The 18636-nt window shown below is 36.7% G+C and overlaps 1 protein-coding gene across 1 annotated transcript; it reads right to left on the reverse strand.

Moving 5' to 3' along the window:
* Window positions 1-3999: 3999 nt before the first annotated feature.
* On the reverse strand, window positions 4000-5200 carry LOC144637893 (uncharacterized). Its single transcript, XM_078496983.1, has one exon. It carries the CDS (start codon window positions 5003-5005, stop codon window positions 4451-4453), a length of 555 nt encoding a protein of 184 aa, XP_078353109.1. The 5' UTR covers window positions 5006-5200; the 3' UTR covers window positions 4000-4450.
* Between the last annotated feature and the right edge of the window lie 13436 nt (window positions 5201-18636).

Genomic DNA, 18636 nt, shown 5'->3' on the forward strand with positions numbered 1-18636 from the left:
GCATTGAAAAAGTACCTGGTATATTCTAAAAAAGCTTTTGATTCGTTCGAAAGCTTTTTTTATTGCTGAAAGCCTTACAGAAAGCGATAGTATTTTGAAATTCGGTGTCTTTTTGTTAAGGTTGGTTTTGAGAGCGTTATTGATTAATTTTTAGCCCACACACATACACCTCGAAAAGAAAGATGTAAAACCAATTACTTTAAACTGACAAATTGATCCATACTTTGAAGTAATTGCCGATTATTGCGCTAATGAGAAATACTTTTGCGGTGACGGCATTAAAAGTGATACCTCCAGAGATAAGGAAAAAAACCTCAGTAAAATCGCTCGGTGTGTAAACTGCTCCACGCCGAAAACTACCTGACCCCATTCACACAAAGCCCAATCGCGTTTAAGGGCTGTCTAGTTAAGCACAGTTTAAAATTGTTTTCTTCATTTAAGCTGCTAACTGATGTTTGTCGACTTAGAATTTAGCACACTGAAAGCACAAGTTAGAGCTTAGTTGAACCCTGTGTAAAATTCACTCTTTCAGTTTTCTGTTGCTTATTTTGATTTTGTTATGTCTTGCTGGTGTGAATGATGTAGTATAGTACAATGAACAGTTTTCCATTCATAGAACAGCAACGCACCGGACCAAGTTGCCAAACCAGTAAAATACAGTAAACTCCTATATAAACCAAGAGTCAAGGGACTGGAAAATATGTTTTTTTACAACAAGGGTTCGTTGTACCGTGATTCTGTTCCAATATGTTTACTGTTAAACGCTTTGGACACACTGAAAATATTGTTCGTAATACCTGAGACTTACAGTTCTTTTGCCGTGTATCGGTAACATCGTGTATGTTTAGCTAAGCCTTCTGTGGCAATATGGTGGACGCCGTATACTCTTCTTCTTTCACGTAACTCACCTCCTTCAATAGTGAAGATTCTCATGGGCATTCACATTATTTTGTAATTATTCAACACGACACGGAGAACACTGTTAATAATAGCTCAAATTTATTCATATTGTTTTTTTCTCTCATGCTACTCTAAATCGTTTAAATTGTTTCGCGTTTCTGTGGAACTGAGTGAATTTCCTTATTTCTTGACATTGCGCGCTGCCACGTGTTTCAAACAAGAGGACTCGCGTGACACGCGCAGAGCGCACGCGATGTAAAGCGACTGTATTTACAAGTCTTATTTAATTGTCTTTTCTTTTCTTTTCTTCAGTTTTGTTTTGTTTTGTACTGATCAGCTGGTAATTTGTCTGCGCGTGGTTTGGCAACATCTACTTCTTTGACACAATTGCCACTGTAGTTTCCGCATTTTGCCCACGAACAAAAACAACCTGAGGAAATAACAGGGTTGACTTCCGTCCCTCCAAACTTGTAGACATCAAGACAGAAACATTTCGCGTGGGTTAGTTTCCTTTTGGACTGAGGACAACTATCAAAGAAACAAGGTCATTTTAGCAAAGGAAGTAGCAGAGAATAGATGTCTAGAACTGAGACAATTATGACGAAAATTAGAAAGGAAACACAGACTTGAACAAATGACAAAAAAAAATGTAACAATAGCAAACAAGTCGCGTGCTTGAAAAGAAATGATAGTTGATAAAACAAAAACAGACTTTTGTGCGCGCTTGGCACATAATTACCTCTCTTTCTGTGTTTTATTGACTAAGTAAATTTACTAACAATGTCTATTCAATATATATCCCTTACACGCAAACGTGTGGTCGTGAAAAGGTGATAAAATGGCGATTTCTTTTTTCTCTGTTCGGCTTATTTTTGCGAAACAATGAAGCAGGCAAAAAGCTTGCCCAAAACAGCTGTTTTTGATGTCTGTCCCGTTCGGCCGCGCTCAAAAACGATTCGCTTCTTTTAATCCTTTATAATAGCAGTAATTTCCGTTGGTTATCTTTTATTTTAACTGAGTGAGGAGATAAACACCAAATAACTTTTGGTGTTTGTTGTTTTAAAGGACCGGAACAAGAATGAGTAGGCTTGTAAGGGGGAGGGCAAATTCCGCTAAAAATCTGAAAAGAATATCTTTCTAACTTTGTGCCGGTAGAAAACCTCTCACATTCATGTTTTCGCTTATCATTCCAGGGAAAAGGGTCGGATTGCTTGGAAGGTTTGCGGATCTCCTTGCTTTGATATCTGTATAAAGCCAGTTAGACTTTAATAGCTGTGTCACGCAGTTAATTGATGAGAACAGTAAAACCGGTATTGTTTTGGTATTAACCAGCACTGATATGCTGAAATATCATAGTAGGCATTCACTTTTACTTTGAAATTATTAATATACTTTACGCATCTAACTGAAAGAGGGTTACACTTTTTGGTAAAAACGCACCTCGCATTCTCAAGTGTTTAGAAGCTGTCAAAAATGAAATTTTTTTTAAAAAATCAAAGTGAAAAGATAGGTTGCTTTTGATTGCCAATTGTAGCTATTTTTATTTTTGACCTAGAAGTGTACGAGTTTATCTCAAAAATCTTTTCTCGCCGGCATTGGAATTTTTTTTGCAAAGGATCATTACTAGAGACGGATGATAACAAGTAAAAAGTTCGTTTGTGGATTCATTTTTTAGTACAGTTTGCTTTTTTGTTGACAGAAGAAAATACAGTGAAAAAGGTCATTATGGGAGATTCCTGGTAGATAACCGTTGCGTACTGTTTGAACTAATTTAAGATCAAAACGAGTTGATTTTTGTTCTGTAATCATTTCCAGCTGTGTTAATGGCCAGTAATGCTGTTCATTTATCAACGTTTTACTTCATTGTCAACACCATGTTCTTCATCCGCCACACGAGTCAAATTCAAGCACGCACAGCCTCGCCTCAGGCGCTAGGCTCACATGTGTTAATAATTCACTCTTGTTTGTTTGCATTAGACATTCGGAAAGGTTTTGAAATTCCACTCTTTTGTTATTGTAAAGTTATTAGTGGGAATTTAACACCACGCTAAAGGTTAATCGCTGCTATTTCCGTCTCCTTTACGGTCGATAGGTGTTGTTGTGTGTTTCTTTTTTCGCATCGTGAAATTTCATTTGTAAAATCCTCCTTATTTCCTTCCTAAAGCCTTCCTTTTTATTTTGTGAAGAATGAAAACACGACACGTTGATTGTTTGTGTTGAAGCTATTGTATGTTTTGAATATTCCCTGACTTGGATATTTTTAGTTGCATATTTTTCAAAATAGAAGTAAAAGCTATTTGTCCAAGATCATTGCAACCTAATTGTTAGCGAATGACTGATGGTAAAAGATAATTCTTTGCATTTTATAACTCCAAACCAAAGTCGATACGGTCTTTTACAGACCTCTTGTGCAAATATCTCGTGATGTTTACCCAGACGAGAATGTATATACAAAGACACTTTAGACAGACAAAATTGCAACTGATCCAATTTTTCAAGATGAAAAGTTTGCTAATAAATTCAAAATCTCGGTAGGGGACAGTTTTGGTACAAAAAAATTAGGTGTGGACAAATGAAAAATGTTGGACAATTTCCCAGGAAGAGGCAATTTAGATGCAAGCGTTGTAAGTTTTATCAACAACAGCTAAGCTACACAGCCTATATATCGATCATCTTTGATGCTGTTTTTACTATAAAGCATTGCCGTGCTTGAGCGACCTTGCTGTCAAAATGATCTTTTTCTCTCTCAGAGATGTCGTCTCTGATCCGTCATTAATTCAGTGTTACCATGCTTATCAGCTTTGCAATCTCCGAATTAGACAGAAACATTACACTTGAATGAAGTAGGTTGATGTTTTCAATCGTAGCCGATCCCCCATCGGCACGAAAACAGATAATACAGTATTCTTTGTCTGTGATCTCGGTTCGTATTTTCCTCCGGAGTTTGTAAGCCCTGTTTGTTCAATCCGTTAGCTGTTATGCGGATACGCGCGCGTTCGAGTTGCGTGTGAAAATTTGATTAACACCTCTGTTCAATCAAAATTTGCGCTATTTATTTACACAATTTCCGAAAATGAATAAAACAGGAGCGGAAATTTAGACTGATGATAACACAAAATGACAAGATCTTGATCAGAGAAAAGTGTTTATTAATTAGACTGCTCACTTTCTTTAGATGGCAAATCTCTGGACAGATAAACATAATAGAGTTAAAGAGTTCAACATCGCCGAGTATTACACATAACTTCTCAAGAGACAGTTTAGTCCTTAAATAAACAAACCAGGAAAAAACACCATGGAAGCAACCCTCTTTACACAAGTTAAGCATAACAGTAAACACGATTATACAGAACAGCTTTACGACAATAACTACACTACTATTTACAATTCCAGTTTGCAAAACTTCTTGATCTCGTTGGGTCGCAGTATTGCATGTCATTTCTACTTCATTTGACATCATACTGATATCATTTAGTATCGGACCGCGATATTAACACGGGAAATGTGAAATGTCTGTTCGTGGTATAAATTTAGGTGTCTTCTAACAGGTCTAAGGCGAGTCAAATATCGACCCGGAGTTTACTGATTCAGGTTTATTAATGTGCATTTCGTCCATAGATGGGAGAGAAAAGTTCGTGTGTCCTTCGCATGTTAATTTTTCTATTTCATGTCTTTCCTCTTTGAGGTTTGAATCAGACACATCTTTGCGTGGATCTTGACTCTGCGACTCAGTCTTGTCGTCCATGTCTTGAAGCAAATTGTCCAGAAATCCGATGTACTTCATGGCTAGTCTAAGAATCTCGTTTTTTGAAAGTTTCCTCTCTGGTGGGTAAGTTGGAAGCAGTTTTCTAAGCTCACCAAACGCCAGGTTTACATGTTGTTGTCGCCATCTCTCTCTGCTGTTTGTGTAGAGTCGTTTCATATACGATTGACAGTGGTTTTGATACGACAGCGTAACCCTTCTGCGTCCTGCTGGGTAATACAGTGCTTGTGGCGATGGTGTAGGGCTTAAACTTGTTTCTGATCCGCTTGAACTGCAGGCTGATCCTACAGGGGAGTGTGTGTAAGACTCGAGTGATGTTCCTTCAAACTGCTGATACGCCATGACTTTAACTGTCCCCTCTCACTGCGCCAACCACTTTTATACACACACACGCGGGATCGTCTGATCAATTAACCTGGCTTTTGTCAAACGTGTTTTTGGTCTGCCTTCAATTTACTGATCGGCGTAATTGCTTTTTCATTTATAATAGCTCAGAGATAACCTTGTGAACCGCGCGCTACCCCAGAACGTTCGGTGTAAGCAAAGCGGTGCGGCCTGCGCTCGTGTCGTGTTTCATTTCCCATGCCAGGAAATTGACCTTTCAAAGGATTTCTCATCTCGTGTACCGTGACACCTCGATTGACCAATCAGCGCGCGGATAACTCACTTGTGTTCGACGGTGTCAAATTGTTTTTAAGACGGTAGTTAGTAGGACATTTAGAGAGTAGAGTCTTTGTTGTGTGGTCCTAATGATGTGTCCTGTCTGAATGCTCAATAAAACAGATATTCCTTTTCGAGGCGTGAAAGGAATTTCGTCGGGAACAAAATCACTTTAGTTGGCCGCGGGTAATGTTACAGCATTTAGTGCTTTAACGTCATACCTACAGCCCGCCCTCGTGTTTTTTTTTTTTTGCAATAATCAAAACCAGAACGAAATGACTCGCTCTATTTACAACAAGCGATCTAGAACGTCGTGTCTTTTGATCGTGTTTGTCTATAAAGGAAGCTAACTTTACTCAACATAGCGTGTTGTTTTAGTTCTTAAGTGTTAATTAGGTGTGTAGTTTGTACAAAGGAAGGATTTTCACAAAATTCGTGAGATTATTCTCGCCATTTGAAGAGATTTTCATGCTGGAACCAGCAGGACTCAAGTGCTTTTGCTTGATTCGTGGCGGGATGTTACATATCACAGCCATGACATACATAAACCACTCTTAAAATCTTAAATGGCGAATTCCTGTGGCGCAACAAAAGAGCGCTTTACAAATAACGCCAATTCCTTGAAAGGAGTGTCAGGGCAGAGTCTGTGACGTAACAAACACTCTTATTTACACTCGTGTTCATTGTTTAAACAGCGCACGATACTAAAAAACACGTTGAAAAATTTAGCAACGAATATCTTAAATTTTGATGTATAAATTGGTTATTATACCGATAGAAAACCATTGCACGATTAGCTATTGAGTTATTGGTGTTGATTTGCGTTTTAATTCCTAATGGTGTGTTTTGCTAAAAATATCCGGAAATATTATTAGAATTTAGCGATTTGTGGTATCCGAGCCTTCTCATGCCTGCGGTGTTTGTAATTAGCTTTTGGTTTTGAGTCTGGAATTTTTGAAAGCTTAGCTGTGTCAGAAATGCTTTATCCTTTTAATCACTAAGAATGATCAAATTCGTATTTCTCCTTGCAATACCAATAAATTAATAAGCAGATAGTTGAGGAGAATATAGACAATCATCAACTAAGAAGATATTGGTCCTGATATGACACTAAATTCTCATAAATAACAAAAAAGAAATTTAAGGAATTAGCAATGAGAATTAACGTTTTGGTCAGATAACTTACTGCTGAGTTATCCACGTATTTCACGTTCTGAGAACTCAGGAATAAATAAATCTCATTATTTTATCTTTCCGACACTCGTATTCGATACCTTCTTTTCTTTACGTAAACCAATTGTAAAGTTTTATCCTAGACATTTCCGCGACATGATAAATTAGCTTTTAAAATGTCGGAAACTTCACGTCCTTCACCGATGGATTAATACTCGGGTGAAGTATTTCACCGTTCAAGCTTTTAACCTTGATCTGCTTTGTGGTTTTAAAGTTCATTGTAGTAAATATATCATCTAATTTTGGCTCGTGGTTACTGGATTAGCTTGAACACAATGTTTTTTAAGTTATAAAGTTTCTCGCCAGAGTCATGGCATGGCAGGTCTGTTTCATTGCGTGTAATTGAAGCTTTTGAAAGACTCACATACCACACACAATGAGATCTGCAAATCATTTTTCAATCCTCATTATTCTAAGGGAAATTGCTAAATTAGCATAAGGGCGCGCCACTATTGTAAACTGAAGTGTTTTTCAGTCACTCCACTAATGTGAGACTAGAATAAATCATTTTCTTCCTAATTATGTGACAACTTTGTCTGTTCAAAGCCGAACTTAAAAAAAGAACGAAAAAAAAAATTCTAAAAAAGTTGCCTTTCAGCTCAGTTCACAACTGGGGGTGTTTGATCTGAGTAAACCTGAGAAAAGGAGGTCGACATGGGAATGTAAACATTATAATCTTTGAGTCAAAATTCCGTTATCTAAAACTCTTTTTCTTTGTAAGCTGTTTCTATTTGGGGAAAAATCTTATAAAATTGGCCCAGTGATGTTTTTTTCGGTTAAAATCTCGTTTTAGTAAGCTATCTTTGTAACCTAGAAACACACTGCTCTTTAATTTAGTTAAAGGGACCGTGTCACGGATTTTAGCCAAACTTAGGATAGGAAATGACCTTTAAATTGTTTAAATATATAAAATAACCTCTTAAAAAAGTGAAGAAATATATAAATAACACAAAAAATAAAAAAGAGGGAGGAGGAAAAAAGGTGGATATAAATTTTTGAAATTTAAGTTTTATAATTAATTAATAAAAAAAAAACCCTTAACTGTCTAAAATATTCTTTTTATTATTGCCGCGCTGATTATTATACGATTGTTCGATTTTTTTTTCGGCGACGGATGTAAAAACAGGTGGACAATTTAAACCCGCGGTTTTCAAAAGACTTGCCATTGGGATAAAAGAAAGAAATCTAAGTAACATTGGGAGAAAATTTCAAATACTCATTACGATGAAGTTTTAGGTTACATTGCCCTCACAGATGTGTTTTAAATTGACATTCCAATTTATTCAGAACAATTAAATTGTCTAATCTTTTCAAGAAAAAAAGTTCAATGATAAATTAAAAATAACAATTTTACTTCTGTGTTTTTTTCTTTATCTACGAAAATGGATACATGACGAGACAATAAAATTTGTATTTTTTGTTGCCGCTGTTAGATTAATTAACTGTCTCAGTGTTGGCTCGAGCACCAAATTTGTTGAATAAAAAAAAGTAACACCTTAATTTCTAGCCTGCCTTAATTCTAGCACTGCACGCGTAAGTGTTCGCGTGTGCATGTGTGTGTTCGCGTGCGAGCGTGTTTCTTTCAATCAAAGCAGAGTTTCAGTATCTTCAGTTTCTTTTGAGATCTGGCGCGTGTAAAATAAATGAGATGTTCACAAAATTGAAACAATGTAGCTCGAATGACGCACTAGGCGTAACTTTAATAACTGATGTGTGTTATGTGAAACATGTGTTGTCGCATGATGACGATCCACTGACGGTCTGGAAAGTAGAAATGTAAAAATTGTGAATACAGCTCTGCACATGTGACATTGTTTCATCTGCCTGTTATAAAGATTTCTAGGCCTCGATATTGAGCTTAGCCATGTCTAACATAGTAAAATTGAAGTCTGCTTTACTCAAGATTATGTTGTTCGCCTTTAAAAGGTGCCGTGAGGCGTTCTCGTGAATTCATAAGGACCCTTTTCCATTTTACAGATTGAAATAATAATTCTCCATACAAGTAACCGATTTCTTTTATTGCTAATTCTGAAAAATAAGTCGTTTATTAAGAAGAAGATGTTGAGGATTTGGCAAAATGGAATTTAAAAAACCCCTCATCTTCAAATTCATTTTGTAGCTTTAAACCATGTTGCTGATCTTGCTCGTTACCTTAGTTATTTGACAATTAAAGTATGCGCCTGAGTTTTCTATGAGCGAATAGATAATGAAGGAGAGTAGTCTAATTGTTTTAGTAAAAACTCGTAAAGGATTGCAGTCCAATACTTACAATTGTATGTACCTTTAAGCCAAAAATAAAAAAAAAGACTTAACCCTTTAAAGAGCAAAGCGCGTGCGATCGTTTTCTGTCAGAGAATAGAACACAATGGGCGAACCATTCAGATTCGCGGATTTCAAATAGAATACGACTGCGTTTCTACTACTAAAACCTGTTATAAAAAAGAGAGCTTTTTCCTATTTATCTAATAACCCTCAAGCTGTCATTTCGTTGCCAGATGTCATTCCCTTATAATTTATAAACGCTCTTAGCCAGTATTGAGCCGACCACACCCATCGGTCGCGAACCGCCTTCTAAGTTTCGTCTGATTCATGTTAATTTACAGTTCATACTGCTGACATGACAATTCACTCTAGAATGCTTGATATTTCCAAGGCGTAGGTTTCGCCCATGAAAGTGATATTACAAATTAGATCACGGCGTGCTTTTTGACACGGACGTCTCTCGCGTTTTTTGTTAGCTCTATTTGTTCAGTTGGCTTTTTACAAAGCGTGGAGGAGTTAAATTCGGGACCACCGAAAAATCCATCTAGTGGCGGGGAGGAGGATTTGAACCTGGGACCTCCGGATTACAAGTCTAGCCCAGCCCCCAACCCACCCAACAACTTGTCTATGCTGGTATGGATCAAAACAATCAACGGTTGTTCAAATCTACCCAGGAACCAACATTGTCATCACTTTTCAGTGACGTGGACACGTACATGTACAATTTGAATGACGCATTTTAGACACGCCCATGTTGTTTAGGAGCTACCTGATATCTGAAAAATAAGCAACTGAAGGTGTGTTATTTTGTGTTAACCGGGGAGTAAGTTGGTTCGGTCTCGTAATGTACTTGTTTTTTGTTGTTTTTTCACTGTAAAAAAATTGAATTCAAATTGATCTGCATGTTGAAACTTCAATCTTTGCAGTTGCTACAGTATTTGTTTAGAAAACAACTGTCGCCAAATTGTTTGGCGTTTATAACTTGAGTACTCCCACCTCGTTCGAATACACTGCGGCCTGCGGGAAAAAGGACAATATTCTGTTGTCAGAAATAAGAACAAGACAGGACAGAAATTATTTAACGTACAACATTGTGTGGAATTTTTGTGTGAAACATTGCAGATAACAATACCTTAACCCAAACCATAGGGTACAATCCGTGACGCACGCATGGTTGTTGCACGCAATTTTAATTTTGCGCAACATGTCCAGGACTTCAGTCTCCATAGCAACCCTTACATGGGTCGTCACGCAATGCTGTTCCTTGGCAAAGTATTGCGCGACGACTTAAACAACGGTTGCTGTGGAGACAACAAATAACTGCGACTGCACGAGTGGCAAAATTGGGCGGTACAGGATATTACTATCACTGGCTTGGTTTACAACACCGTCTTCCAATGTGACCTGCTTTTTCAATTAGAAACTAATTCTGTGTGATGATTTTTTTCTGCGGTGATTTGTGAGGTTTTAACACTATAAATGCTACTTCCTGTCCCAGAAATATCATTGAACCACCCATTACCTTACGATGATGGAGCTAAAACATCGAACATCAAGAACTTCAACAACCTTTCTGTGAAAGTAATTCTCATATCCTCGTGTCTACACCCGGTGAAAGCGCGCGCATCTTGAGAGCTATTTTAAGCAATTCAGTGGCTACTTGCCAAACCATTTTTGGGGGAGAAACCTCCCAATTAGGCTCGATTTCCAGCCGCTTTTCGGGAAAATGAGCCCGCGCTCATCCCCCTCTCGGGGAGGAACAAAGACCGGACTCGAGGAGGCGGCGGAAATCGAGCCTACCTCCCAATGTAAGTAAAGAGGTTTTCTGTTGCCTAGGAAATACTATGGCGTTGTGGCAAAGTCTGCGGAAAGAATCGCTCAACCTTGATTTAAAAACCGACAGCATTTTCTAAATTGCCGCGGCTACGTCAAATTTAATCAGGTGTTTTGTGATTTTTTTTTTTTTTTTTTTTTTTTTTTTTGGTAAAATTATGGCTTTTAAGCTGGACGAATTGCAGCAAGCAACAGTGTCAAATGATCACGACTGGACAAGATGGAAAATAATACAAATCGGTTTTTTTACGTCGACAAATTGGCCTGCATTATCCTTTTCCCATACATACATTATACATACATAACCTTTATCTGAAACTCGGATTTACAGGGCTGCACAGTAACCCTTTCAGTGCTTTAAATGCATGTTTATTCTATAAGGGAACCCTCATTTGGCTCATTACGTTCATTTGACTCCAGAATGGAAATTTTTAACCTTTATTAGATTTACTAAATTGTTGGCATCATTTCGGTTTTTTTTTTACCCCTTTCTAGAAACGTATACAGCGACCCTAGATTTAACAATTTCACGAATTCTCTTCACCTAGACGCTTGGTAATAAGTTGCTGATAATTCCGGGGACTAGTGTTAATCCATCACAGTCAGTAAAAGTTTGCACTTAAAATTCCTTGCAAGCTTGCTGTCGCTCATTCCATCATTTCAGTTTTATAAAACAAAGAACTTTCTAGCTCAAAGCTCTCTTGTTCAAGCAAACTTTGGCGGGAGGTTCAAGGTTAAAACAATTTTTTTTACAAAAAAAGCTGAAAGTTTTCACAATGTTTGAAATAATAAACGAAAGCTTCTAGTGTTAGTCAGTGATTTTCCGAGATATGTTTACTGATGTGTCTGGGCTCCTGTGTGTGCTTAGTTTCATTAAGGGAGAAGCAGAAAAAACTGCTTGCAAATCTGTTTTTACATTTACGATTCTCCGACTTGTTAATCGCCATTCCAAGCATTCTTAAATCTTTGAATTAATGAAAGATACGACTAAATAATGAAATGATTAAAAACGTAGAGAGGTTCTTGGTAAGAAGGCTGATAAATGCAATCTTAGACGCTCGAATTTTTTTTCTTATTTTTGTCACAGACTGACCAGCACATGTTAAGTGTTTTGGTTAGAGTGAACCATTTTCATATATTTTTTTAAAATCATGATGACATGTTTTTGATCCATTAAACTAACTGATAATCTTTTTGTTAATTACATTTGCAAACAAAAGACACTTAAAATTTCTGTTGTGTCGTGCGGAGATTATAAAGGGGTATGATTTTGCGACTTCTGATGGAAATTTATGCCAATGAAAACCGTTTCACTACACCTTTCTCGTTCGATTTAGTATTGTTTTTATTGCAAATGTTGCTGAAAATCAGTTCAGGTAACGGAAATGCAGTCAATTTTTCAACAGTTGTAATCTTTTAATTCGTTTGTGTCATCAAGAATTGAGGTACATATAAAAAAAGATGTCAGTGTTTGTACTTATACTAAACGAGCGAAATGGTTCCCATGTTATTTACAACATTCTGAACATTAGCAATACATTTTCAGTTTAAAAGTTTATTGAAGATATCCCTACAATTTCAGTAAGGTATACTTCACTTTACATGTTTATAGTTAGCTTCTGGATTGAAATAAGATTTCGGTTTGTTCTGCAACATGGCGACAGTAAGATAGAATTTGTTTGTAGCTTTTCACATGAAGTTTCTATAGTTATAACAAAGTTTTATTTCCAATATTCTGATGTCTATTGTTTTCGATGTTTTTTTGGTTTCGAAGTGGTGGAACTAAAAATGTAGAGTTTTACACATTCTTGCGAGTTATGTTGTTTCTTTAGACACGATTTTCTCAAACTGTTTATGAGCTCGTTTCACCAAAGCAGCAGTTAGATCTTGTTATAAAAGAGCAACTTCCATTCTCGGACAAACTTTCTCCATCTCTGCTTAATTCACGACATAGTGAATTCATTTCCTCGGTGCTATTGTTTTCCCCATTTTCCTGTAATCCATCCATTTCTTTCAAAACACTGTCCAAAAATCGAATATACCTGATGCTGCTCCTCAGAATTTCCACCTTGGAGAGTTTTTTGTCAGGGGGGTAGGTAGGAAGGAGTTTTCTCAGTTCAGAAAACGCCATGTTTACATTTTGTTGCCGCCATCGCTCCCTCTTGCTCGTAACGAACATATTCCTTTCAACGCCAAGGGTTCTTGTAGCGAGGATATGGTTTTCGATGTCAGGAATCAGCGGAATATCCAAGCTTGGTACAGGGGCGACAAGATACCGCGGAATGGCACCCGTGACTTTCAAGTTGTGTTTCTTTGGGATTTTCTTGACAGCAGTGTTGTGGTCCATCGCTACCGAGGTTTAGTTGTCTGATCCGTTTCTCTGTGTGATTGTCTGTGATATAATCACTGTCCTTTAATCCAATTAAAGTTCTCAAGCTCTTATAATAATAACAATTTAACACCAGTTAATTGATTGAGCACGCGTGCGGTCCGGCAGAACTGGAGCAAAAATCAAACTTGAAGCGAAAATAACAATCACAATATCGCTGATTTTTAGTATTTTAACTGCGTTTAACGTGAAACAACTGCAGCTGAACTATTCACAAAATCACGAGAAACCTGATTTGATCTCGCCTGTTTTTTCCGTTTGGAAAAAGGAAGAATAAAACGAGCTTGCTCTGAGATAAAATCTGCCGGTAGCCGCTCATATTGAGCTGAGTTATTCAAGAGATTTTAACTACTGTAGTCCATTATGTGTTTGTCCACATGTCCTTTAGCAAATATCTTTTATGACTTGAAAATGGAAAATGTGTCAGACGTATCTATATGCACCTTCTTATAAGCGGTAAAAAGAAACTCTTACTTCCAATTTAAAACGCTATCTTTTGCAGTAATCCCTGGCCATAAATTTCAAGCTTCATTACATTTTGACATAAAGATTTTGTCATTAGAAGATTTTCCCTCGCTTTGTTTACATTTGGTCTCTAATATCCTCCTAAAGACGACAACTAGGTCTATGTGAGAAATTCTTACTCTCTGTTCCGTTGGTAACTCGTAAAATATAGTCGGTATAGGCATGTATGATTTGTGCACATCAAATTCTGCCTTAAGTTTTAGCTCGGATCAGTTCATTGAAGGTTTCGGTATAACGAACATTGTTTTATCCCAAAGACATATAATTATAATTCCATGTTACATCAAAAAGACCGATGTACTTCATAAGCCGAATTGATGTACAAAACACTTATAGATACAACAAATTGCGTCCATCTCTGATCACGGCAGCTGGATGTTCAAGTTTGCAAAAATCGTAGAAGAAATATTGCTAATTTATTTTAAGACTTGTAGAGGATTTTCCAAAACAATATTTTACATAAACATTTATGTTTTTGCACTTAAGACGCAGTTTACACTCGAAATTCACTTTTGTATTTAAGATAATAATTCTTCAGAGCTAGCAAGATGATATATTAAAAACTGATCAAGCATGATGATCCGGTGTATTTAAGAACACATAACGTTTTGCACGATCACTCTGTGGTATTTGGCAATCCTATAAATCGAAACGTATGTTAAAATGTATCTTTATCACTTAACATCTACGTTTAAAAAAATTAAAGATGCAGAGAACGTTTTGATTGGTTAATAAAATCGTCATAGCTAGCTATGCAGCCATTTTTCTGTAAAAATAATCCACTTATTTGTACTGCGTGATGACATTAACCGTGTGTGATATTGGAATAAATTCATAAAGCAAATAAAAGCCAGTTATAAAGCTCTTTTTGTAAAGGCCTAACCTCCTTAAGGTGGCTCGATCGGATTTGACGATATCCTTTCAACTTTGAGCAACTTGTACGCCACCGTAAACAATCCGACTGAAAATCGATCAGTACAGCTGTACTAAAGAAAGATGAAAGTTTCGAATGAGATATTAGTTTCATCGAAATCGAAGTAACCATAGCAACATAATGACGTCACCACCCATTTTACACGAGAGCGATTTTCTTATAATAGAGGGATAATTCCCCCGGACCACCGGAACACCCGACAGCCCCCCCCCCCCCCCCCCCCCGAAACAGTCCACACAGGTAGTTAGCTACTTTTATTTACGTTAATTTTCTGACAAATTACCTGAAAATTGTTAATTGAAGACTTTCTCGTGAAACGTCATCGCTTCTGCATGCATTGCGTGCCGTTTATTGTAATTCATCATGACACGAGAATGAAGTACCTGATCATGTTAGGAAAACAAATTGATAGAGATCCAAATTCTCCCAACGCAAATTATACAAAATGAGCGGCAGACAGTGAGGAGAATTCTGATGTCTATCAGCTTGTGGACCGATACTATATACACTGATGTGGTTCCAAATCTATAGTGACGTCATTGGGCATGTAAAAATATCTTAGAAGTCAGGAAAAGCTTAAATAAAAATAAATGCTTTAGTTTTTCTCAAACAGAATAAATGGATAATAAAAATCACGAACAGCAATGAGACCAATATATTCTTATCGAGTTAGCACAGAAATATCCGAAAATCACACAGGTCAATGTATCTGACTCAGCAAAGTATTACTTATGTCAATTTTACAAATTAGGAATTGCATTATAGTCTTTCGAACCCTCCCCTCCCCTCCCCTGCGTTTCCTCCCCACCCTTACCCACTCAGTCGTTTCTCCGTCTTATGCAAAAGAGATGGGTTACAGCTTAGCCGTACAGAATGTGGCAACTTACGGGGTATACACCTTGGAATAACTTGGATTATTGACTACCAAAATGACATATATAAAAATAAGACGGTGTCAAGTAGTTATTGACTTAGAGGGCGATACTGAACTGATTCTCACGCAATTTCACCATCAAGCGAACGAGTTATTGTCTGGCGCGACATCTGTTGTTACAGGTAGAAACTTATAAAAAGTGTCAAACTTGTTAAACGATTGTTTTCTTAGCGAAGGTCATAAAGCAATAGAACATGTTCACGAATCAAGTGGAGAAAAGAGAAAAGTTAACCCAGCATTGGTTTAAACTGATAAACGCACAATCGTTTGACAACAATTTTGATAAAAGCTACCTTTTAATTAAATTTTATGTTTACTTTGGACAAGAGAACCTTTTAAAAAACGTAGATAAACAATGTATTTTTGTAGCTGGCTTAATACCACTACTGGAAATCCGTGTAAAGGGCGTGGAGAGTGGACAAATACGCTTTATTTTTCGTTATAAGATTGGTTCAAAGTCTTACGTTCTCCAGTGATCTAAGTAGAAACTTTGATTTCCGATTTAATATTTTAAGGAATAAAGCAAATACGTTCTCTATTGGTCACACGGTTTTAATTTTCTGCCCTTGACTAACATGATCTAAGATCAGCTCTCCTGATTGTGGATGAACCAGATCAAACTCACGAATTTATTGTTATAAGATACTGATATTTTGCGGTTTTAGTAAAAAAAATTGCCATCATTTGTTTTCTTATTCTATCTCGACAAGAATTTATTTTGTATTTACCCAAAAAAAGTGAAGAACGCAAAGCATTCGACAACGAGTTGAAATAAAATCCAGGTGATAACTTAGCTTATGGACCCCTCTTATTTACCGACTACTTATTTACTCGAGACGCGGACACACAGGCGACATAACGAAGGAAATACCGCAAGATCACAGAGATGCGACCGGTAGATAAGTCTAATACTTTAATACTGTATGAGGTAAATATGGAAAAAACATGTAAAATGATGCAGTGGAATTAACAATTGAAGAATTTAATGAGCTTGTTTAAAAGGTTATCTCTAATTAGGAAAAGAGATATATATAGTTACTGGAACTTGTAAAGTTCCTCAGTTGAGCTGAGTGTCAAAAGGGGGGATAGATATAAAACTGTGTTTATAGACCGAATACCCAGTTCGAGGGAAACATTAACGATTAATTTGGGTCTGAAAAAAGCGTGTTTTCACTAACATCTTAAGTATATGTTCTTCAGAAACTGTTTCCAAAGTAAACATTACATTTTAAGATAAAAATCACGATTACTGCAGTCATTTTTTCCGAAAAAACCTCAAAATAATAGTTTTCTAATGTGGAAAAACACCAAAGAGATGAAAATAAACCATAAAAGAACAAGGATGGTTAAGACTAGGGAAGATTGACACGGATTACGATCGATGAATTTGAAGTCGCTTCATCCATGACCTATATATAGAAGCTCCTTTATACGTAAATCACCTTTTAGTAAAAGGAACCTCAAAATAATAGTTTACTAAGATAGAAAAACAGCAAAGAAGTGTTAATAAACCAAAAAGGAACAAGGATGGTTAAAACAGAAGAAGATTGAGATGGATTATGAAAAAAAAAAAACTTGAAAATTTTAGGCTCAAGTTTCCAGATGCGGCCATCGTGACATCTCTTCTTTAGATCGAGTAACCTGCGTAGGCGGTCTTTGTGGAACTGCGAGCACAGAGTGACTCAAACAAGATACGACTTTTGTCGACCTTAGTGTGGTTGTGACACTAATAGACCGACCGGTAAATAAGATGTTATGATCGGGTTCATTCGAGAAATAATCTAACAGAAATCATGCGCATGATTCATCATTATCGATCAACTAAGAATAAAACTTAAGAGGGTCCTGCTCTTAGAATCGCCTGTACATATGCAAGATAAATAAAATCGATTTTCTCAAACTTTGTCAGGATAAAGGCTTTTACTAACTTGTTTCAAAAATGTATCTTTGAGATTGTTTCGATTTTTATTTTTTTCGTCGAGACGACTCTTCGGATTTGGCCGCTCGAAGCGCCAAATTCGGCTCTAAATTACCACTTTTTTCGAAGGCGAGCATAAAAAATTATGATCCGTAGCAGCAAAGGCTGGTACATAGTATTAAAATATCATCTTTCAACAGTTATTTAACGCTCTCAGATCCGAATAAAATTTAAATCTGAATTTTTATCAAATTTTTAAAATTATACGCTTCGGCCATGTTGCATCACGCTTAAATTTAGGTCAACTTCGTGAGCCAAAAAGCCAATCTGGTACATGGATTAGGCTGTCGAAACTATTTTTCTGATTAAAGGTATCACTTCATCTTCGAATTTATCCAAAAACTAGCCTGGGTAAATAAAACGGAAAAAATCGAGAGCGGCTTGAAAACTTGAAACTTGAGCTAATTACTTGACATTTTGACCTTTCATGTTGCGATTGTTATCGCACAGATTGATCTAGAAAGTTCGACTTCAGGTCTTATTCCCCGTCAAATAGTATTTTTAGTCTCCCAAATAAACGAGCGAAATCATTTTTTATATTTTACAGTAAAAATAAGCCTCAAATGAACATTCTTAGCACGTTTATTTTGAGTTACAAATTCTAAAAATTACATCTGGCGGTTTGGCGAGGTCCGACAATGCACGCAATGAAAATCTCAGTTTATAAATCACCACCGAGATAAATCTTCCTTAAAAATCGAAGAATAGATAGTAAACTAAATTAATTACACATTTTCCTACCTTTATCGAGCCTATTTTGACGAGAAGTGGTAACGTAAATGCGTCCATTCTACAAATTCATAAACTGTCGGCGAATGTTCTCAAGTTACATATTAACCACAGACACAGGGTACCCAAGCACCCCTTGAAGACTGGGGAGGTGGGGGACGGGTTTTGTACAATGTGTAAAGAAAAACGACTCAAAAAAAAAAAAAAAACGCTAAATTTAAAGGCTATAAAGCAAGTTATAGTGGAAATTTTGCTTTAACAATAAAAAACCCTTTGCTTTCGGTCACTTTTCTTGTCCCCAGTTCTTTACTCTGAAAAGGTGCGACACAGGATAATATTTATAATGATAATCATCCTTAGTTTAGTTTTCCTTTTTTCTTTCCACCTGACACGATTGTGTTATCTTTGCCTTCAATAAATTAATTCGCATCTTGGGCAAATAGATACCTAACAAACTGTAGGAAAAATACCTCCGTAAATGCATTTTTTCTCTTTA

Source organism: Oculina patagonica, chromosome 14 (assembly GCF_052425735.1).
Source record: "Oculina patagonica isolate OP01 chromosome 14, crgOcupat, whole genome shotgun sequence".
Classification (NCBI taxonomy): domain Eukaryota; kingdom Metazoa; phylum Cnidaria; class Anthozoa; order Scleractinia; family Oculinidae; genus Oculina; species Oculina patagonica.

Bases quoted from the DNA above. Each gene is read 5' to 3' on its own strand.
- LOC144637893 (XM_078496983.1), bottom strand. From the start codon at position 5,005: ATGGCGTATCAGCAGTTTGAAGGAACATCACTCGAGTCTTACACACAC.